This window comes from Mya arenaria, chromosome 4 (assembly GCF_026914265.1).
Source record: "Mya arenaria isolate MELC-2E11 chromosome 4, ASM2691426v1".
Lineage (NCBI taxonomy): Eukaryota > Metazoa > Mollusca > Bivalvia > Myida > Myidae > Mya > Mya arenaria.
In genome coordinates, this window is record NC_069125.1 from 52,067,162 (window position 1) to 52,090,380 (window position 23,219).

Sequence of the window (23,219 nt, forward strand, 5' to 3'; positions counted from 1 at the left end):
GTCTGCCATGCTTTGCAGGCTAAACAAAAAAGCTACACTGCTAAAATTCTACTTATCACTTGTCTAACTTTATACAAGTTTGAATACAATACTAAGCTTGCATAAGGAAAGCAAAATCAATATAAAACTAAGCATTCTCCCCATCACCTTTACAGCCACGGCACTACAGTCTACATCAAGGCTTTTATTATGAGCTGGATCTTGGAATAAGGAATCTTAATGTCTTAGTGACAACATTTAACTTTTGTGTAATAGACACGTTAAAAGATTTCTTATAAAATTGGAAAATAATTAAATTCAATAAAAATGTTTCAAGTTAAAGCAGGTAGATGGCGCTACCTTGATGTCATTTTAGTTACAATAAAAATTCATTTTGTAATCAACTGATACAAAGATATCCCAATTGCCAGATGCAGCTCAAATTTGATGTACGGTACATATTGTTACAACATGAACTTGTTAGTAAGTTCTTGGAACTGTTAGATTCATGTTAAACACTCAAAACTATAATATACACTCAAAGACATCCCGAAGAACTACTAAATTTATACATAAAATGATAAATGCTTATTGCAGTGATTCGTTCTTTAAAATAAACATCCATCGTATGTTATAATCTAACTCTTTAACACAGAGTATGCATTGTTTTTTTATTATGAAGTTGGATTAAGAATAACATACCGGTATTCACATATTTTTTACCAATTTATGCCAGAAAAAAGTTGTGAAGATAATGGACATTGAATAGAAGCGACTTGTATCATCTTGTAGCTATCTTTACTGCAAACTTGAGCTGTCCTCTGTTAAAAGGTACAGCAAGCAAAGACAACAAAAACAATTTCAATCAAAAATAAAACTGTTAGTGCAAGCTGCACTTAGAATTATGCAAAAGCATCATTTCAACTCTACCATGGTAAACATGTCATGTTGCTACATTTTGTCGTAACACAAAACCTTTGCAGTTTCAAAAAAAAATTCAAGTATATTTCAATGTAATATTTTAAAGTAATGCTTTAATTAATTTTATAGTTGCATATCTTTTCTCTCTAAAAGACTGCTTAAATTGACATTTTAATAGAAAAAGATGTATTGGTAAAGCTAGAGCTTTGTCAGCAAAGTATGAACATGGCAAGCCCACCGCTGCTTTATAAAAATCAAAATCATGAAACAGCTCTGAGAAAGATCGTAAAGTTAATGTGTAAGTGTTTCCATGAATAAAAAAATCAACTTGTTTTATTGGAATGTTCTTTGACCTTAAATGTAATTGGTTAGGAAGTTTAAACCTTAACCTTTGACTTTAGCCTTTAAACAATCAACATGGGTCTTGCACATAATATGCCATATCATCATAATGAATATTTGCACCAAAACATTTTAAGCTCACCTAATGAATGACTTAGTTACGGTCTTGACAAGCCGAAGTAAATAGAATTTTGACCAATGACCCTTCAGTGTAACCTAGCCCTTTGACCTAGAGACATGGGTCTTGCACATGACATGCCATCTTCTAATGATGAAAAGGTCTTTTTTTCAAATCCCCCAATGCATGGCCAATTTACAGCCAAAAAAAAGCCAAAAAACATGAACTTGACAAATGACCCTTCAATGTGACCTTGTTCTTTGACCTACAGACATGAGTCTTGCATGTGACACTATGTCTTTTCATGGTGAACATTTGTGCCAACTTATTTTTAAATCCCCAAATGCATGGCCAGGTAACAGCTCGGACAAGCCAAAAAACATAATGCGAACAAGAGTGACACTCACAAAATACGCCCATCAATAATTTCTTGGATTCTAAGACAACTTACTGTCACATTGGCCCTTTGAGAAGCAAGCTTTTCAAGAAGCAAATGATTTGGCACAATATGGCATTAACAGTAGAAAAAAAAATATTTTAATTCGAGGGTTTCGAGTCAAAACTTGACTGATTTATTTTACCAACAAATATTTTCAGCAAGTTTGGTGAAGATCAGATGATAACTGTTCAAATTAGACAGTGGACAAAGCAAAAATGGCAAATTTTGACCAATTCAAGGGCCATAATCCTGAAGAGCCTGGCTGGTTATAGAACTTTGCCAAGAATATATACCAACAAACATTTATAGTAGCAAGTTTGGTGAAATTCGGATAAAAACTGTTCAAGTTTGAGAGTAGACAAAGCTAAAATGGCCCATTTTGATAAATTCAGGGGGCCATAACTCTGGAGTGCCTAAAGCGATTAGGCTGGTTATCGAACTTGACCTAGATATTTCACCAACAAACACTTTCATGAAGTTTGGTGGAAATTGGATGAGAAATGTTCAAGTTAGAGAGCGGACAAAGCTAAAATGGACAATTTTGACAAATTCAGGGGGCCATAACTCTGGAGTGCCTAAAGCGATTTGGCTGGTTATTGAACTTGACCGAGATATTTCACCAACAAACACTTTCATGACGTTTGGTGGAAATTGGATGAGAAATGATCAAGTTAGAGAGCGGACAAAGCTAAAATGGCCAATTTTGACAAATTCAGGGGGCCATAACTCTGGAGTGCCTAAAGCGATTTGGCTGGTTATCGAACTTGACCTAGATATTTCACCAACAAACACTTTCATGAAGTTTGGTGGAAATTGGATGAGAAATGTTCAAGTAAGAGAGAGCGGACAACATTGTGGAAACGCCCGCCCGCCCGCCCGCCATGGGTGTTCCCATAATACGGCCATCGTAAGATGGGCGTATAAAAAGTGACCTTAAATTATATACATGGGTTTTGCATGTTACACAACCTCTTTTTGTTGTTAACATTTGTGCCAAGCTATTTAAAACTCAGCCACGCAATTAATATGCCTAAATATTGGACAGAAATAACCACTTAATAAAGGAAGCATATTAACACCTTAATGTTGGTCATTCTGTGCACATACACTGAACTGCCATTGTGACAATTATGTTGAGCTCACCATATGTGGACTTGGTAAGATAAACAGTATTCGAACAAACAAATATTGTGAGCAGACTGACCAAAAGCCATTCATAAATGTAAGCAAAATAAAAATATTTGTATAAACCTCTAAAAAAAAATATTCTTCTAAAAGTAAAACCTATCAGCATATATCTATCAAGTTATGAGCAAAAAGAAAGATCTGCATAAACAATAGAAATAAAAAGATATACAAATATAAATCTGTGCATAAGAGACAGGACTGCCATATAGTGCACCTGCTATCAATTAAATACATATCTATCATTTAGAAACAAAATTCAAAAATGTTAAAAACCATACATAGTGTACAGAGGAAAAAAATCATGGGTATTCTAACAATACCTGGAACAAAAAAAATCTCACACATTCTACTCAAACAAAGCTATTTCTGGTTATGATTATTTATTAAAAATAAGTCACTCCGGACTACTGTGATTAAATAAACTTAAGTCACCCATCTAAGAGATAAACCTATGAGAGAGTATGGCAGGCCTGGTTATTACTGCAATGCTAGACAAAAGGTGCGACATCACACATTACCCTGGCAGTAGTTGACAGCGTGCTCATTTGAGGCTGTAACTCTGAATTACTACTACTGTTTAGGCTCACAGCGAGGGCCTGAGTGTCCTCGGCATCGCATTTTGCCGTCTCCAATAACTTGCGAGGCTGCAAACATTGAGCACAATCAACCTCCTGGTTACATTTATATACAGCGCAAGATAATACCAATGTTGTTTTTTACCATTCAAATGCGAAAAATGTATAGTACATTACTGGATTTTAAAACAACAAGTGTGTTTGCTATTTTTTTTTATACATATGACTTAATTCTAGACTAAGGAACATTAAGCATTATGCCCTATAAACTTCTCTAGCCTCTATATGTTACACATTCTAGCATCAAATGTTATATAATGTGTGTATAAAGATGATATAAAATTATTCAAATAACATTTGTAAATTAAATACAACAATTATCATTAAGAATCAATAAATGTTCATCAATCATTTTATTTAAAACCATTCCACAACAAAATATCACTAAATCAGGCACTGCAAAATTGTAATTTCTTTCCAAACTAAAAAAGGAATATATATTAAAACCTTTCAATTAAAAAGCATTGGTAATGTTGAAAGCATATCCTGTTAGACTCTTCTAAAATAAATGCTGCAGGGGGGTACTGTAACTTCTAGAATATGAAATCTTTGACAATAGTTTGGTAAAATACCGGCTTTTTGTTGAATCCAAGATTTACTTTGCTAACAAGCTGAAAATTACAAATATAAATAATTCACATCTTTGATAAAAATGTATAGGACAAATAAATGCAATTCTGGTGAAATCTGAAACAGGTTCCTTGATAAATTTGGTATTATTTTTTACTTAGCCTTTGCAAACAAAAATCATCATTCAGACCTGCACAGCAATATCTCAGAAATGAAAGTCACACAGGCATAGTGTATTATTCCTTGAAAAGCCCATCCAAAAAATAATTGTGAAATTCACAACAAATGCCAACAACTCCAACAGACATTGAGCAGTTCCAATTAAAAGTAGAATTGAAGAATAAACTTTACATAAAAAAACATGCAGTAAGATCATCTGAAAACAACAAATGATTAAGATATAGCAGTTACATTCGTAGAGTGTAACAATTAGTGATTAGTAAAGTCTAAACACATTATCACACAATATGAGAACAGAGCACAGTGAGTGAGTGTCGGCCAGCGCCACCTAGAGGTACAATTACACTGGTTATGTTGATTATGTGGTTAGTTGCGAGGGAGCACAGGTTTACCCGTTTCTGCTGGTGCTCAAGGTCGGGGTTATCTCGGGGCCCTTGGGCGCTACCCCGCCCCTCCCGAGCCTCCACCTGGGCTCGCTCATCCTGGGACTTGGGCCGTTTGGGTGAGCCCTGCATGTAGCGCACCTGGGCGTTCTGTGTGCAGAGAAGGTGGACAGGGGTGTACATGTGTGTGCCTATACATGTGTACATTGTAAAACCACTTCTAGAAAACCAGGTATTCTCTGTAATCACCTCTAGCAAAATGCCCAAGATATACCATATAACCACATAGCAAGGAATGTTCTAAATCATTATATACCATCCAATCACTATAGCCAATTATGTTCTAAACCATTATATACCATTCAAACACTATAGCCAGTTATGTTATAAACCATTAGAAACTATATGACAATTATAGCCAATAATGTTCTAAATCATTATTTACCATCCAACTACTATAAATCTAGGAACATTCTAAATCATTATGTACCATCCAACCACTATAGCCAGTTATGTTCCAAATCATTATATGCTTCTTCCCTGATTTTAGCAATAAACACAAATTTCAGAATAAAACATCTATTTTGATGTAACAAAAGACAAGATATAAACCTTCATAATGTTAAATCATTAAATATCAAGCTTTTCAGTGGTTTATTGAAAATAAAGGTAGATATTTTCACTGTGAATGACGTTTTAGGCTGATGTTTTTTGAGAATGGAGCAAACATGTGGCATGTTTTCCAAGTAACAGTCAACTTATGAACCTTTTTAATGAAATAAAATAGATGAAAATTGTTTGCAATATATTTGACCTCACACAGATCACCTTGTTAAATTTAACCAAAACCAAATATTTCACTAGTGACACTCATGAAATATATTTTTTTGTACTAACTGGGTGAAATATATTGCTCTCTTACACAGTTTGATGCCAATAATCATCCTTGATATCTTGACAAAGTCTAAATTTTGCAGATGAATTAAGTTATTTATTTTGTTTGTAAGTATTTTGTCCCTGAATTCCTCAAGGCTATAATTAAATTCTAACTGAAACATCAAACATACAAACTCCAGACCGTGGTTGAAATTAATGATTTCATAGTACCTTTATACTTACAGAGTAAAAAAAAGCATTACTTTAATTATATGGAAATATCAACATTACTTTGATTATAAAGAAATGTTTATCATAAAGTATGAATTATTGACATTCTCAGTACACAAATTACAAATAAAAAAGATCACATTATCATTCAACGTGTGACTTTCAACTTGAATCCCCTGCACATTCCAACACATTTTTTTCTGGAACATTTCCCCAATGTGCTTTAACATACACAACAACACAGACTGTAACCATGGTGATCTCAGAACAACATGGCTGACAACACAGTGACGAGACTCATGCATGAGTTACCTTGCTCATCGAATGACACAGTCTTTCTGGACCTTTCTCAAGCAACTGCAGCAACTTTACAAAACAGCAAACAGTTCTATTGAAAGCTTTGTATTTGTAACAATAATTTAACGAAACATACGGGACATTTTCATTTTCTTTACATGCAACAAATTTGTTATAAGTGAAATGAAATAATAACTATACACAAGAGTTATTAAACTACCATCTATCTATCTCTCTACCAGACTGTTGAAACCAAGAAATGAAAATATAATAATCAATTTTTAAACAAAACAAATAGGTTAGTAAAGTCATTTCTTGAATATAAGTAAAAGCACCATTTCAGATCAACTTTGTGAAAAAAATAATTTCTGCTGTCAGATCAAGAAAAACAATGATTGTGTGTGCACTGGAGAGTTTTTGTTCTGTATACAACACAGTTACACTGCACAGCACTTCATAGGTTAACATGCTGTCCAATCAGGGTCCACAATATGTGACTGGGCACTAGCTATGAAATGTCTACTATGCATATAAACTTAGTTCTGTGATTGGCTAATCTGCTTATCCAATCAGATCCAGCGAGGCCGCCAGCAAGTAAATTTGCATAATACGCAGACAGGGTTCTGTAAATAAAGCCCAAAGTTGATATGAAATATTTTGAAGGGTACTACATAAGTAAGGTAACATTAAGTCATGTGGATGTATAATACCTTACTGCAGTAACCTTATACACCAATGTAAGCATCTGTCATCAAATTTTTTGTGGTTCATACTTTTTTTGTATTTCCCGAATCTGGTGAACTTTAAATAGTGTCATCCCTAACAATGATAAGATGCTGACACTGGATTATGTGAAAGAAAGCAGACTGAATACCAAAACCAAAGGAGACAAGTTAAATATTAGCGAAGAAAGTCGAAAGTTAGTAAATGAGATTTTTATTGTCAGTTAAAGAACATAACAAAAAAGTAAATGCTATATAAGAAAACTTAAAACAAATCAGAAATATGTGAATCACACAAACGTGGCCATTAATTGATTGTCAAAAAATTATTTAAAGCCAACAGTGATTTGGAAAGAAAGCATTCAGGTATAACTCATTGCAACACAATCTATTATCAATTTCCAAACACATCATATAACATACGTCATTCTGTATTGTGGTCTGCAAAAACACTCAAATTTTAATCGATGGCTCCTTGACATAATTTTTAGGTACTTTGAATAACACACCATTTATCTCACAGTAAATAAATGACTTTACAATTAAAAGCTGTAACTTACTCTTAGAATTAAAATATAATTACACAGAGCTATATGTATTTTTGTAACAATTAAGGGTAGGGTGCAGTATTTTAAGGACAGGAAGTGGTGTGAAGACTGTGCCCTACCTTTTCTTGTTTAGCATGAGCAGTTTGGTGGCCACTGAGGGGTTTGCGTTGGCCAGAAGAGTCCTCCTGTTGTGTTAATAAGACATGGTTACATTTTAATACACAAACAAAACACCAACATTAACATGGTACAGAAAACATGCAGAAACACACAAGTACCAACAACATGCATGTTAAAATGATTTTTAGTACACTTTAGAAAATGTGTAAGAAACATGCAAACAATTACCTATATTATTATAGATTCTTTCAAGGTCAATTGAAATGTTTAATAACACGTTAATGTTTTTCAACATTGTTACTTAGGTTAAAATATCCTGAAATACTACAAAACAAAACGCCTAAACAACTACTATCATTGATTTATAATTCGATGTAAACAAACATAGCTTTAACAGTACACAAATGGGCTTGAATCTTCTCACTTGTTCCCCTGTCATACCAAATAGCTTTTAACTACACCACCAAATATCTCTTTTCAAATAATGCTAACATTTACACTGTAACACAGTCGAACCATATATCCCACAAACCACGCTCTTTTATGACCTAACCTTGTCCTACACATAGCCTGTAACAGTTAAGACCTTAATGCCACAAAGCATGCTCTTTTCAGGTATGAATCCATTGTAGAATAAGGCCGTACTTATAATGTGGCCAACAGCAAAGACAAAGGCTATATATATATGAACTGCTACCCTAGATCCGACCTACCAGGACCTGTTTCTCCTTGTCCCCCTTCTTGCCCACATCCTTGCCACTCTCCTTCACCTTGTCACGCTCCTTGCGAGTCTTCAGCTTCTTCTTCTTTTTAGGAACCTAGAATGTCAGTTATACATCATAATGTTGTGAATATCAAATACTCTGCTATCATGATTTATATTACTAATAAGACATATGGAGAAGATACATATACACAAGTGTTTGATATATGAAGTTGAAATATTTTCTTGGAAAAGCAATGAAACAAAGCAGAATCCAGAAATTGTGATATAAAGAATGAAAAGATTTCCTATATAAAATGGAAATCAACATCCTAAAGCATTACCATAAGTATATCATGTAACCTTTACAACCTGCTACAGATTAATAACCGGAGTATTTCCAAACACTGTCTTTACTGACTTACCGAAGACAATATCCATTAAGAGGAAGCAAGAGAATAGAAAGTAAAAAGTGAGCTTGAATGAAGAAACAACCACTATGATATATAGTATAATATAGGAGCATGTATAAAGAAAACAATATTGTTTTGTTTTCTCTCTACAAGAATATACCGGTACACATAGTAATACACATTGTGATTAACAATTTATCATTTTTAATAAAAAAAATGTAAGCTATTTCCATTTGATTTGCTACTATGATAAATACTATTGGAATAGTGATCAAAAGCTATGTCTGCAAATTTGCAGTTCACTTCAGTGGTTTATAACAAATTTATTGTGGCGTCATCAGATAAATGATATTTTTTTCTCTCTTTTTTTTAAGTATAGTGCCTCTCTGGCAGAATGTTGAAGCTGTTTTCAAATACATTTAAAATCATCCCTTATTCAATTCTAAACATGTTCATTAATTTATTTGGATCAAAATCAAATGGCTGCATCCTATTTTTTCATAACAACATTACTGCCTCCACAAAACCTCATAATGCTGATAACGTCACAATTTCAAATATTGTGCATGGCTGTAATACAAAGCAGACACATCGCATGCAGTTAAATGGCACAGCAAGTTACTGGACTGCAGTTTGTGAATTTATAAAAATGAGCTGATGTTTATACATATAAATGTAAGGCAAAGCAAGGCATTTGGATTATAAGACAGTCATATTGTACCAGACAGCCATCCATGGATGTTCCTTTATCTTCCTGTAAGTATCGTTTACATTGAAATATGACAATTACACATAAAACACCATCTACAACATTGATCACCCACACAGGTACAACATAAAAACAAAGTTTGATGTGTATCATTTGAAACTATACTAGCAAACATATTGTAAAGAAAAAAATAAATGTTTTTAACAATGTTGTTTGTGTACAAAAGCACATAAAAAACGACCCTTACCCTTACTCTAGACCTTTTTTCATCTGATCATTGTATTTACTCTTTTACATTTTCATTCTTTTACGAGCATCCCATCACCAAAAACATACAAAGCCTGCTAAGCATAGGCTGGACACACTAGCTGTTTGTTTTGACCCCCCTATAAGAAGCCCATACTGCATACAATGTACATACCCTTGTGGACTGGAACTGAAGATGCACTGGAGGACCATCAGATATTGAACTGTCAGAACCCCCATCACTGAAATATACATCACAACACAGCTGTAACAATATATTGCAGGCTGAAATGAAGGCAAATCTAATTGGTATAATTATATTAATATATATTAATTATATATGTAAGCAAGATAGACATTACAATACAACAAGACAATAGGTTTAAACCTTCTAAAATGTAGTAAAACCATAATCATTATCAATATTTTTGATTTTGAAAAATCCTGAATATATATGTAACAAAACTTAATATATTTTACAAGCCTGAGCTTACGCCAGACTTGCAGATTTGTGCTAATAATTCAACAATTCTTTTCACCACAGTTATGGGCCTTACAACAAATATGTGTAATGTCACTGGCAACATAATGGCATACCAAGTCTTGTGTGGATATCTATACAAGTGCTTTACATGACTCTTCCAATGCTGATGACACCAAGATTATGACAACACCTCAACGTTGTTATGTTCAAAACAATGAGCTAAAAATGACTTGTCCTTCATAATTTGACATTTCCTACCTGGACTCCAGTTCATATGAGGAGAGGTCATCATTGAGGTCAACATTCTCCACATGAACGCCACGCAATTCCAGCTTCTTGCGGATCTCTTGCTTCAGATTCTCCTCCAAATCATACAAAACATTCGCAGACTGAAATACATACAAAGTACACTTTAAGGAAATGGGAATTACGGGTACATCTTATGATTTAAATGAACTATTATTTCACAATGATGGTGATACAGCATGGATGTATAGAATTCTATACTTGTTAGTTTTGTCTTGTATTGTTTTAGAGTACTAAAACAAGTTTTACTATACGATATTTACATTGATCTGATTGTCTTCTAAATTTTCAATATCCATTTTCTAGGATTAACTCTATGTCAAACCACAATTAACTTCATCTACAAAATAAGCATAACTGTCTATTGCACACAAAACCTGTCTAAATTGACGAACGCTATAATGTTTTAATAACATAAATGAGAAACTGGAAGCATAAGTGGATAATTTATGAAAGCTGTAATTATGACCTTTTAAAATATATAGCAAAGTGGAACACAATTTCATCTGTTTCCACAGTCCGGAGTCTTTTTAGGGGAGTATAAAATATAAAGAGACTGATTAAATATTGAATAAATATGTATGTTAATTCCCTTGTTTAACGGACACGTACAGATCCCTAGCAGTAAAAAAAAATTCATTTAACATCTAGATTTGAATAACTTAAAGAGTCCTCACACTAAAAATTTGCCTGAATTTAGGCATTGAATACAAAACATCTACGAAAAAAAGAGAAAACTTGATTTAGAAACATAAAAAACATCTAAAATGAGACTGTGGAACATTCAAACCAAATTCTTGCAAGGGTGTAAAGAAATAAAGACTTATAATCAAAGTTTTTGAAGAAAAAATCTGTAAAATTCAGCACACAAAACTTTTGAAACAAATAAGATCACAAGATCTTTGATCATAGACATGTTCTAAATATTATGTGACTAGTGTCCAAGCACTTATGGCAAACAGATGTATTAGGGTGTGAGTGGTGGGGTATTGTTAACTGGAGTGCAGATCCTATAATTACCATTAGAGATAATGCTGATGAAAGCCTTCAGGTGAGCTCAAAATGAAGTATGAAATACAATAGCATGAGAGTGTGTATATTCACAATATGCTACAACAGAACAAAAATGATTGAAATATTCATCATAGAAAAAAATATGATGTTAAACACATCACTTATTTCAAGCGTTAGTCATATTTAAACCCAGTTTCAAATCAAACTTAACCAGCTTTTCTTTCAACAATCAAACATTACACCTCAACAATATGTTTATTGTTATTCAATGACATTTACTTATAGTGAGGTCACTCCTGAAACCATAGTTAAACCACCCAGTGAAGTAGCCCAGTGCTGAAAGGGAGAGTGATCCTGGAGATGGTACCCACCTTTGTATTATCTGGGTCGCAGTAGTCCAGCAGCGTGTCACAGAAATCATACCCCATTTCCTCAAAGTCACGAGTTGTGAAATGTAAACCTTTCTTTTTACCAAGGGTTGAACCACAGAATGTAGCCTATGAAATGGTAGAATCAACATCAGACATACAAATTAGATCATTATCTATCTCACTATTATTTGATTTAAAAAACTTTCAGATGTCACATTATATGTACTGTTCATTTCTGTTAGGGTGTCATTTCATTATTTATAATGTATGAAGATGCTAACAATTAATCAAGAGCAACATTTACAGTGTAGTTATATGGAACAAAACAATAAATTTGAGGATGGTAATCCTGGGAAAGCTGAAACTATTCAACTTATGAATGAAAATATTGGTCTTGATTCAGATGTCTACCATCTTTGTAGCATTTTAACACTGTATTTGTAAAACATCAAGCAAACTCTGTCCTTGCCATTTACCTCCATGGTGTAAGAGTTAAGGATGCCCATATTCCACATAACAATTCTCCCCGTTCCCTCCTTACTCTTCTGTACCTTGAACTTGCATGCATCAAAGGTGAACTGAAACACAAAGGCAAAATAATGAAGCATGGAAACAGGCATTCATGAAAGGAAGCATGATAAACAGAGACTCCTAAAAAAGGCATGATAAACAAAAACTCCTACAAAACATGACAGAGTCTCATCAAAGAAAGCATGATAAACAGAGACTCGTCAAAGGAAGCATGATCAACAGAGACTCATCAAAGGAAGCATTATGAACAAAGACTCGTCAAAGGGAGCATGATAAACAGAGACTCATCAAAGGAAGCATGATAAACAGAGACTCATCAAACGAAGCATGATGAACAGAGTCTCATCAAAGGAAGCATGATCAACAGAGACTCGTCAAAGGAAGCATGATAAACAGAGACTCATCAAAGGAAGCATTATGAACAAAGACTCGTCAAAGGAAGCATGATAAACAGAGACTCATCAAAGGAAGCATGATAAACAGAGACTCATCAAAGGAAGCACGATAAACAGAGACTCGTCAAAGGAAGCATGATAAACAGAGACTCATCAAAGGAAGCGTGATAAACAGAGACTCATCAAAGGAAGCATGATAAACAGAGACGCGTCAAAGGAAGCATGATAAATATCGTCTCATCAAAGGAAGCATGATAAACAGAGACTCATCAAGGGAAGCATGATAAACAGAGACTCGTCAAGGGAAGCATGATAAACAGAGACTCATCAAAGGAAGCATGATGAACTGAGACTCGTTAAAGGAAGCATGATGAACAGAGACTCGTCAAAGGAAGCATGAAAATCAGGTTTTAACATTATATAAGCCTACCTTATCAGGAGAGTTTTTGTCGAGCATACAGGGGAAGATGCGTTCCCGGAGGCGTTTCTCTGCATTGTGCCTGTTTTCACAGCCGTAGATGAACACATTTTGGCGGCGGCTGTGCCCATGTAGGTCACAGTAGGCCACAATTTCTCGCTCCTGTAACAACCTAAAGCAAAAATTCCTGTTTAATTTACTGGCTCAAGCTGTAGTGTTAACACATTTCATCTTTAAATAATACTTTTTTTTTAAGAATACTTGCAAATATGTTTTTGTTTCTACACAATCCTAACTGCAAGCAAAGTGTTCTAAGCAAAAACATTCAAGTCAATAAAATAATCACTCTACAATATGCATTAAAACTTTTTATTTATAAGTTTGCTTGTGTTACTAAAATTGTGCCTTAAGTTCCAACTCATTTCATGTTTTACATGCAAGGCTATAACAGACAGACCTTCGTATCATCTGCTTGGTGTGCCAGACAGTGGGGTAGGCATCTTTAAGCACCGTCTTGTAGTTGCGGTTGAGATCTCGGCCTGCCAGGGAGCACCGGTAGTTGCCCACTATCACACCATCAGGGTTCAACATGGGCACAATCTTGAAGATGAAAGTGTCTCGCAACAACTGTAAAAGAACAAATGTCATAAATACAAGTTTTATTACAAAATAATTATGTATTTGCAAACCAAGCCTCAACATTATAGGATTATTTTTTTGAAATTATCTAAAAAACTACTGGACTGTTTGTTTTCTTCACTATTTAAAGGCAAATGTGTACAAACATTCCATTTAGAACAAAAAATTAAACATAGACTAAGAAACAATCTCCATTCATAGTGATCTGGTTGCCGGCTCAAAAGGACAGTTCAAATGGCGATTGGACCTGCTCAAATTTGGAAAACTAAGTCAAAATTAAGCATTATAAGTAGAATCTGGTCTATATCAGACAGTTCAACCGAAACTTATTGAGAACCCTGCGTTAAACAAATAGTGCACTACCTGTTAATAGTTTAGATCCTACCATACCTTGCTGTCAGCGGAGTTGCCTGTGAGGTAGTCGAGGAATCCCTTCATCATCCAGCTAGAGTTGCTCTCACCCGGGTGGACACGCGCTGTCAGCACTACAGCCTTCTTGTGCTATTGTGAGCAAAGGCTTTTTAGCATACATTTAATTGGGTATATCAATATGGCATATATATATAACACTTATGAATAATATAAAATGGCTAACTATTTAATTTATTCAGCAATGATAAACACTGCTCATGTAATTTCAACTGAGGAACAAAGTTTTTGGAATTACTTTTTTTAAGTTTTAAACAAATGCTATAAACGAGAAACAACTGCAGAGATTAACTTCAGAGAACATCAAGAAGCTGAGTATGAATCTTAAGACCAATACAAAATTGTCACTTTCTATACAAACCAGATACACGATCCTTATATCCAAAAATGCACTTCCTACACACAAATGTACACACCAACACATCACCAAAAAATGACATTTCACCTTCAATCCCACTTACTTTCATATCCTCTGGATTAGCTGATGGCGAAGTAATTGTTAATAAATAGACTAGATTTCCAGCTAAAGTTCTACACAGCACTCGTTGTTTACAAATCTTAGATTTGATAGGGTCATTTTGCAAGTCTAACAAGTAATCCTGTAGGTCTGTGTATGTATATGGGAAACAGTGAGCAAGATACACGGTGTCGTTAGAATGGTTGAACTCCGTGGTCCATGTCAGGGAGTAGAAAGATTTGTCTCCCTTTGAAGTCTCGTACCTGAAAAGAAAAAAACACACTTAAATATTTGTTGTAAATTTATAAATCGCATTGTGTGGGCCTTAAATAAGAAAATATCTCTTAGATACAGCCGAAACTCGTTGGCTCAATATCTCATGGCTCGATATCCTCGTTGGCTCAAACCAGATTAAAAGGACCGATTTTTTTTTACTCTTGGTTCATATAAAATTCGATCGGATGGCTTGATATCTTGAGGGTCGATATTTTTCCATGCTCGAAGTCATTTTCGCGGTCCCAAGTAAGAATTTCACATTTTGTTTTGTTTGCTTGGGTCGATGTTATTTTCGCGGGTTCAGTTAAGAATCTCACACCTTAATTTGATTGCTTGGCTTCATTTAGCCATACATGTGATAACGTCCCGGACATGTTGACACTAATCCGTTAATTGGTACGTGTGTCGTCGAGGTCATCGTCAATCACCCGATAATTGATCTATCGGCCTATTGTTGTGCTTAACGAGTGGGGAAGGGTTCTTGTATACAAATTCATTGTTTTCATATGGATTTGTTTGGTCTTATGAATGATAGCTTTTAATTGATGAATTGATATTTTTCACACATTTTACCAACAAACGAGCATGAAGGTAAGTTCAAAGAAAGTGACAAAATGAGTAAAAAAAACAAAATTAAAACACGGAAAACATCCCATATTCCTTTCAAATTTCAAAGTCGATACGTCGTTATACTTTTAACAACTTATGCGTCCATAAGGAATTTTAGTGTTTTGACCTTTTTTCCGAACTATCGTGTGTATTTTTACGCCGAAATAAAACTGACGATATGGGGTTTACAGGTGGTTATATAGAGTGCTTTAATCACGTGACCATGGTAAGTCACGTGATCGCTTTATACAGCCGATTGTTGACACGTCTCTATCAAAATTATATGCATCTCCAAACGGAAAAAAGCTCATCGACTGGAAAATCTTCTTTATCGTCTGAAAAATATTGTGTGTCATAAATTGCAAACGTTTTAAATGTGATGAAAAAATAAATATTTTGTAACGCATGTTCTCAAAAGCGCGGGAAAACAGGTGCCCGTATAGTTGTTTATTTCCTGTTTTGATGAAACCGAAAGTAGACTGCATATCCTCCTGGTTAGCACTTCATTTAAAGCCTGGGAAAATATCTGGTGGTTTTATTTTTTTCAAGAAAATGCAGAAAAAAAAACAACCATGTCAAGTAAAAAATACGTCTTGGCAGTCAAAATAGGTACATTTTCCCGACGTTAAAAACGACTAAAATAGCCCCAGATATGCTATAGAATGCACCACAGACGTTCCCCATTTAAAAAAATTTCCGGGGGGGCATGCCCCCGGACCCCCCTAGTCTGCGTTGACATTACGATGGGTGTCCCGGAATCGACCCAAGAAATTATCACATGTATGATTTAGCACATGACGCTAATCGATTAAAATTGCTTGACTGGGATTATAAATATTATCAAATTTAAATGGTTTAGAGATTGAATAAACATGCCATCACTTAAAGTACTGTCTCTAATTGTTATCCATCTATAAATTTCTATGCATTTTGATATACCTTATATAAGGTATTATAAGTTATGTTTGTGTTACCCACTGTTTAAAATTGCTTGTTTGTTGTTTTCGCATAACTGTATTTTTATAATAAATAAAAAAAATCAAATGGTATTTTCTAAGTATCGAATAAGTCACGTTACGAACTTTACGATTGTAACTATGTCCAATAAATACTCTTCTCTTCTCTTGCGGAGATTGCGTAGCTAATAACAAACGAGGTAAACAATACTTTTTGTAATGAATAAAAAATAACATATATGGTTCGAAGTATTTTGGCCGGTCCCTAGAATATTGAGCCATGGAGTTTTTGACTGTACTTTGATACCATGGCTTTAAGTGTTACACACACTCTACCACAACTGGCATGAACCTACTTGGTATTGTTCTTGTAGTACTTAATGCCGACACCGTGTCTCCGCCAGCCAATCTTCTTCAGGGCATCCTTCTCACTGTACTGCACCGGCTTCATGCCATAGTTGTACAGGCTGTCAGGCTGCAAACAGATAGGTGGGAAATATAGTGACAACATCAGTTCAGTATTTGTAGTTATAGAGTTTGTAACACCTCTGTAATATTCTAACTTTGCTGCGAAGAGATCTGACATTAAACATGTTGAAGTCCATGTCTGAGGTACAAACTAGTATTGGTGTCTATCAGGAGCGGTCATGGATAAAGAACTCCTTCAGGTGAACTTCATTCAGAAGACTTTTTGGATGAGATGTAGACACCAATGTCACGGGACCATTTATCTTATTACTTTTATAAACTTTGCATTGCCTTTTTTGACAATTTGATTGCACATAAAAAATAAAAATGTGTTGTTTTCTTTCATATTCATTTCACACTATTCAGAAGGCCTGCATTACTGGCATATTAAATCATTGACTGATTTTCTAATATAACAGCATATTCATAATACATGTATCAAGAATACCTTCATGAAGTTGATGATGGTGAATCTGTATTGTTTGTTTGGTCGTGTGTTGGACACAGAGAAGTAGAACCACTGGGTGTGCTTGGATGTGTACAGGTCATAACGCAGCTGTAGCTCGTACTCAAACTCTGAACTGAAAACATACAATGGTATGTACTACATAGAGGGAGCAAGTGGAAACATACAGTGGTATGCAATACATAGAGGCAGCAAGTGGAAACATACAGTGGTATGCAATACATAGAGGCAGCAAGTGGAAACATACAATGGTATGTACTACATAGAGGGAGCAAGTGGAAACATACAGTGGTATGCAATACATAGAGGCAGCAAGTGGAAACATACAGTGGTATGCAATACATAGAGGCAGCAAGTGAACTTAATTATTTGATATCATTATGCTTAGTTTGATATAAATATGCTAGAATTATAACAATCATAGAAATTACAATCACAAACATGAATGTGAAGTTGAATCAAAAATAAATGTTTACATACTCATTTTGATAACACTTTTTCTGACTTTTTCTATATCATTTACAATGAGACATAATATGATATAAACTACAAAATACAGTTATCAACCAACTTCATTTTCTTGGCCTTCATTCCCTGAGTCTTTCTTATGTACATGAATAGCAGGGCTTATATAAGAAATGATGCAAGTCACAGTGACTATCCAATGCATATATTTATGATTTTTCCATTTGTCCACTGTATATGCAAGGCTTAAATAACTATTTACTGTCAGAACAATGAGTAGTGTCCGACACGTTTATTTAAAATAAAGACATTACTTATTGGAATCTGACAACAACCTAGCTTTAAATTAGCAACCAAAACAACCATGAGTTTCCAATATATTTGGGTATCTTAACTTACACTTGAACAGCCCTGGCAAGGTTTCCACTTTCAAAGCGGGATTCAAATATCAGTGTTGTATCGTCCTGGGACCGGTCTATACTGATGGCACACTGTTCTGGCCCTGCCTTGATACCACCAACACGGGAACGAACAAACTGAAACACATACACATTGATGAAATATTATGTCAACTTTGTTATGAAAAGCTGCAAAATATGCCAATTTTATGCCTTGAAACTTTCTCGGATTTTCAAAAAATGCATTTATCTTTTTCAAGCCAACATAATAAAGATGTAGCTTTGGAACTTTTTCTTTTAAATGCAATGAAACATAAACTGGTTCGAACAAGATTAAAAAATGAACACCCCAACAAGCAAGCACCAGGGCTATCACAAACCTTGATATTTTCTTATAAAAAAGGCAAGCTAAACACTACTAGAGCATGCTACAGCATACTTTTTTCATAATTATTTCAATCAGCTGGTGAGGCTCAAAACTGACAATCTATTTAGAAATAACTTCTTTAAATGTTTGTACAGACATCAGTATTTGAGTATCTATAAATATAAACATGAAATTATATTCCTTTCTAAAAGCTCCAAGTCCTAATGACAAGAGATGAAGAATGGTGATAAAAAATATCGAACATCTCCATAAACTGAACGCAGAATCATGTTTGTGGCCTACATGACTGCAATTTAAAACGGATTACAATAATAATGACCTCATAATTAGTACAAAGTCACTATTATCAAGACAAATATCTGAAAACATAGACTAATGTCATTATAAAAACATGCTCCCAACTAACATGATATCCGTGTCATCAAAGGCATTCCTCGTCTTTAACCCATTAACAATAGTACAGGGGCATGATTTGGAGCACAATGACTATTCAAATCATAGATATACGATATATATCAGAGGATATAATTCAATAAAGGTTGCCAACATTCTGGTCAAAACATTGTATTTATTTTTAAAATAAAAGCAAGTGAGGCAATATAAAATTCTTAAAAAAGTGAAAATCCATTTATTAAAATCTTTTTTAGTCTACTTTCTATATTTCTACAATTTTTTTTTGACTATGTTGCCTTGTGACAAACCTCATGTCGGCAGCTTAACTAAAATGCAAGCATCATAAAAGCAATGAAACCAAAAACAAAACATTGGCATATAGTTGTGTACTTGTTTACTTTACAATGCATTTGTTTTACAAATTTCAAATACAATTACAAATATATCCGAAAACAGCAGTACACAAAAAATCACATTTTGCAAACCTGCTCAGAGAAGAATGAAACATCCATTAAACTTATTAGTCACATTCTAAGCACAACAAAAATTCTGTCGCAATCAAGAGGTAGTATTTAGTATTCTAAAAGAATAGAACATCATACGATCACACATTAGGAAATCCTCTCTGAGAATCAAAAAAGCCTGAGGACAACTTACAAATGTGCTGCGAGGCTCGTACATATAGACAAGCCTTCCTCCCCGGTCCTCCCCTCGAACCATCGGCGTCTTCTCTGTACCAGCTGCAAACAAGACATTATGGTTACAATAAATACATGTATATACAACAGGGATGAAGTATACAAGTAAATTTTCAAAAATGTATGATCGATACATAAACAATCTATTTCTACATGTAATTTAACATAAACCTCTCATGAGAATTTTTTACTTATTCTTTTTTATAACCAAACAAAATCAACAAAACAACCATTTTTCTGCTGTTAAGATTACATAGACGACTTGGTGTATAACTGAACTAGCCGTCTTTTGTTTTCGATAAGAAAAGGCAAGTTTGGTTATAATCCCACAAATCCTTACGCTATGGAGCTAAGGATATAATACGGGATATACTACTTATCATATTTACAAAATAAAGCATTTGCAGCATAAACACATTAATTGCTTTGTTTTACATACATGCATAAACAGCTTTAAAATGGACATTATATCATCAGGAATGTCAACCAGTAGCTGACATGGATCAGACTGAAGAAGTTCCTCAAGAGGTTGTTAACAGATATACAACCTCCAGCCTGACAGCTTGATTAATTGCATAGGCCCAACACTTCAACTAGTCATTGAGATGACAGAGAAATTGCTTATATTGATTTTGTTGTAGAAAAAAATGAACATCCATCAGTATTGCAAGTATCAGACTGATCAGCAAATTAAAACACGGGCCTAGCAATTTTTAAGTAGGTGTACATGTTCTAAACATGCATAGAGAGAATAAGATTTTTTTATTCTTTCAAAAGTATTGCCTGATTTTGAGTCTTTTTGGCCACACACAGTTATTTTATCTAATATCAAGAAGTCATAGAAATAAAAAAAAGGGCCATGATGGCCCTGAATCTCTCACCTGATTGAAAGTTTTTAACCTTTGCAACACTAGACACTGTTACACACCAAATATTTTAGCTTTAGGCCTTACAGTTTCAGACAAGAAAATTCTATTCATTTTTCTCTATATCTTTATGTCACACAGGTGACCCTTGGGGCAGGCCAATTTTGAACCCAGGGGCATAATTTGAACAATCTTGGTAGAGGACCATTAAACAATGTTACACACCAAATATCTAAGCTATAGGCCCTACGGTTTTTGTCAAGAAGATTTTTTACGTTTTTCCTGTTTCCATTGCAACCAGAGTTCTGCACACCAGAAGATGCACGCAAGACGCCATATATAGACCAATCACAATAGCTCACCCTGAGCACTTTGTCCTCAGGTTAGCGAAAACATCAATTCACGCTCAATCTGATCATATTTCTTAAATCTATACATGAATGGTGGGGCAGAATTCAGGTGGGGCAATGGGGTTTGGCAAGTTAAATTAGTGGTGTAGCATTGCCACTCTCCGAAAAGGATGGGCAAGCCCACCAGGTTCTATGCTAGTGCTAATATATTTTTGAGAATCTCCAAATCACTTCATGCAGTGACTTACTTAGTTTGTAGAAGGGCTCGGGCTCTTGAGGAACATAGGGAATGTGCTTGATCTTCTTCTCTATCACTTGAATATCAGCAGGCCTAAAAACAAATGGTGAATTAATAAACTATAGAAGAGTGACCTTTCAATGCACCTAATTCAAAAGAGTTTATATTCCTTACGATGTCAGGGTAATGTATTTGCACCTACAAATGAAGTCATGTAAAACATTTTTAATAATGATAGCCAAAAAGCTTTTTCAAGTACCCATAAGTACAAGTTTGATTCCAATTATTTTATGATAACTATCACAAGAAAACATAAGGATTGAAAGATATAAGCAAAAAAAAACATAAAATACAAACCATCTTGCAGCTTGCTGAGGACCAAGCTCCTTGGGAAAGAGGTTGATTGGATCCTTGAGTTTAGGAACCTACAAGATAAGACTTAAAGTAAATGCATAGTGACATAGGGGAAACAAAATATATACCTCACTTACATTCATAGATTATAACCAGTTTGTCCAATATCATATGAATTATTCTGAATAAAGCATCTAGAAGAATGCAAGAACTTCGGAAAATGAAACTACATGTATCAAGAGAAACCCTGATGAAAAATGTAATGATTTATTCTACCTCAAATATGAAGATATTTAGCTGATATATCTATTATTATTATAGAGTCTGTTTCCTGGGTAGAAAGCAGTACTGGTTTCCATTTTAGAGACCATGTGAGAAGATGCATGTACCTAGTGGGTATCAAACCTACAAAAACCAGGTAAAGAGGTGAACACCAGGTACACCACTAGTAAACAAACTCACCCTGTTAGGCCTAGTGTAATGACAGGGCTTTTTCTGCCCAATTTGGGAAAAAGACCCTAGACATTTTGGATAATTTGTCGTGAAAATGCTGAAATTGGGAAATTTAACAGTTAAAAGAAAAAGCTGTGTAGTCTTCTGCGAACTAGGAAATGATTTTATATTAGTTTAATTTTCTTAAATAGAACCAAAATGGCTGAGATATCAATCCTTGGGTGTCTGTAAATATATTTTGCAATAAATCAATCATGACTGATAATATTTCATACAGATATCTGAATGTGATGAAAATCAATGATTTCCGAGTACAATTATCAAAAAAAATTTACATCACATAATTTATTAGGCTGTTGAAAATGAACCAGTTCATTTTAAAAGACTTTCTAAAAAAAAGAATGTTTTTTACTTTTGATTGGGATTTTTTTCTGAAGATTGGGAAAAAAATCTTATATTTTGCTTTGGGAATGGGTCCGAAAGTCGGACCCGTGGGTACTATATAAAAAGCCATACATGTGATAATTTCTTGGGTCGATTCAGGGACACCCATCGTAATGTCAACGCACACTAGGGGGGTCCGGGGGCATGCCCCCCAAGAATTTTTTTTAAATGGGGAACGTCTGTGGTGCATTCTATAGCATATCTGGGGCTATTTTAGTCGTTTTTAACGTCGGGAAAATGTACCTATTTTGACTGCCAAGACGTATTTTTTACTTGACATGGTTGTTTTTTTTTCTGCATTTTCTTGAAAAAATAAAACCACCAGATATTTTCCCAGGCTTTAAATGAAGTGCTAACCAGGAGGATATGCAGTCTACTTTCGGTTTCATCAAAACAGGAAATAAACAACTATACGGGCACCTGTTTTCCCGCGCTTTTGAGAACATGCGTTACAAAATATTTATTTTTTCATCACATTTAAAACGTTTGCAATTTATGACACACAATATTTTTCAGACGATAAAGAAGATTTTCCAGTCGATGAGCTTTTTTCCGTTTGGAGATGCATATAATTTTGATAGAGACGTGTCAACAATCGGCTGTATAAAGCGATCACGTGACTTACCATGGTCACGTGATTAAAGCACTCTATATAACCACCTGTAAACCCCATATCGTCAGTTTTATTTCGGCGTAAAATACACACGATAGTTCGGAAAAAAGGTCAAAACAC

General features: G+C 34.5%; 1 protein-coding gene across 23 annotated transcripts in view; it reads right to left on the minus strand.

Annotated features, from left to right (window-relative positions):
* Positions 1–23,219, minus strand: part of LOC128229851 (cytosolic carboxypeptidase 2-like) — an 83,597-nt gene that overhangs the window by 17,292 nt on the left and 43,086 nt on the right. For 13 of the 23 annotated variants that reach the window (XM_052941719.1, XM_052941722.1, XM_052941715.1 and 10 more), the window contains 21 exons: positions 21,593–21,660; positions 21,246–21,328; positions 19,741–19,823; positions 18,304–18,440; positions 17,422–17,554; positions 16,862–16,980; positions 14,669–14,927; positions 14,169–14,279; positions 13,597–13,766; positions 13,152–13,311; positions 12,272–12,373; positions 11,796–11,921; positions 10,363–10,493; positions 9,796–9,862; positions 9,387–9,419; positions 8,263–8,367; positions 7,549–7,614; positions 7,305–7,322; positions 6,175–6,228; positions 4,765–4,905; positions 3,506–3,631 (listed from right to left, as the gene is read on the minus strand). In XM_052941719.1, coding sequence (XP_052797679.1) covers positions 3,506–3,631; positions 4,765–4,905; positions 6,175–6,228; positions 7,305–7,322; positions 7,549–7,614; positions 8,263–8,367; positions 9,387–9,419; positions 9,796–9,862; positions 10,363–10,493; positions 11,796–11,921; positions 12,272–12,373; positions 13,152–13,311; positions 13,597–13,766; positions 14,169–14,279; positions 14,669–14,927; positions 16,862–16,980; positions 17,422–17,554; positions 18,304–18,440; positions 19,741–19,823; positions 21,246–21,328; positions 21,593–21,660 — 2,292 coding nt within the window. The remainder of the gene's footprint in view (positions 1–3,505; positions 3,632–4,764; positions 4,906–6,174; positions 6,229–7,304; positions 7,323–7,548; positions 7,615–8,262; positions 8,368–9,386; positions 9,420–9,795; positions 9,863–10,362; positions 10,494–11,795; positions 11,922–12,271; positions 12,374–13,151; positions 13,312–13,596; positions 13,767–14,168; positions 14,280–14,668; positions 14,928–16,861; positions 16,981–17,421; positions 17,555–18,303; positions 18,441–19,740; positions 19,824–21,245; positions 21,329–21,592; positions 21,661–23,219) is intronic. The other 10 variants (XM_052941725.1, XM_052941723.1, XM_052941721.1 and 7 more) reach the window with 4 other exon arrangements.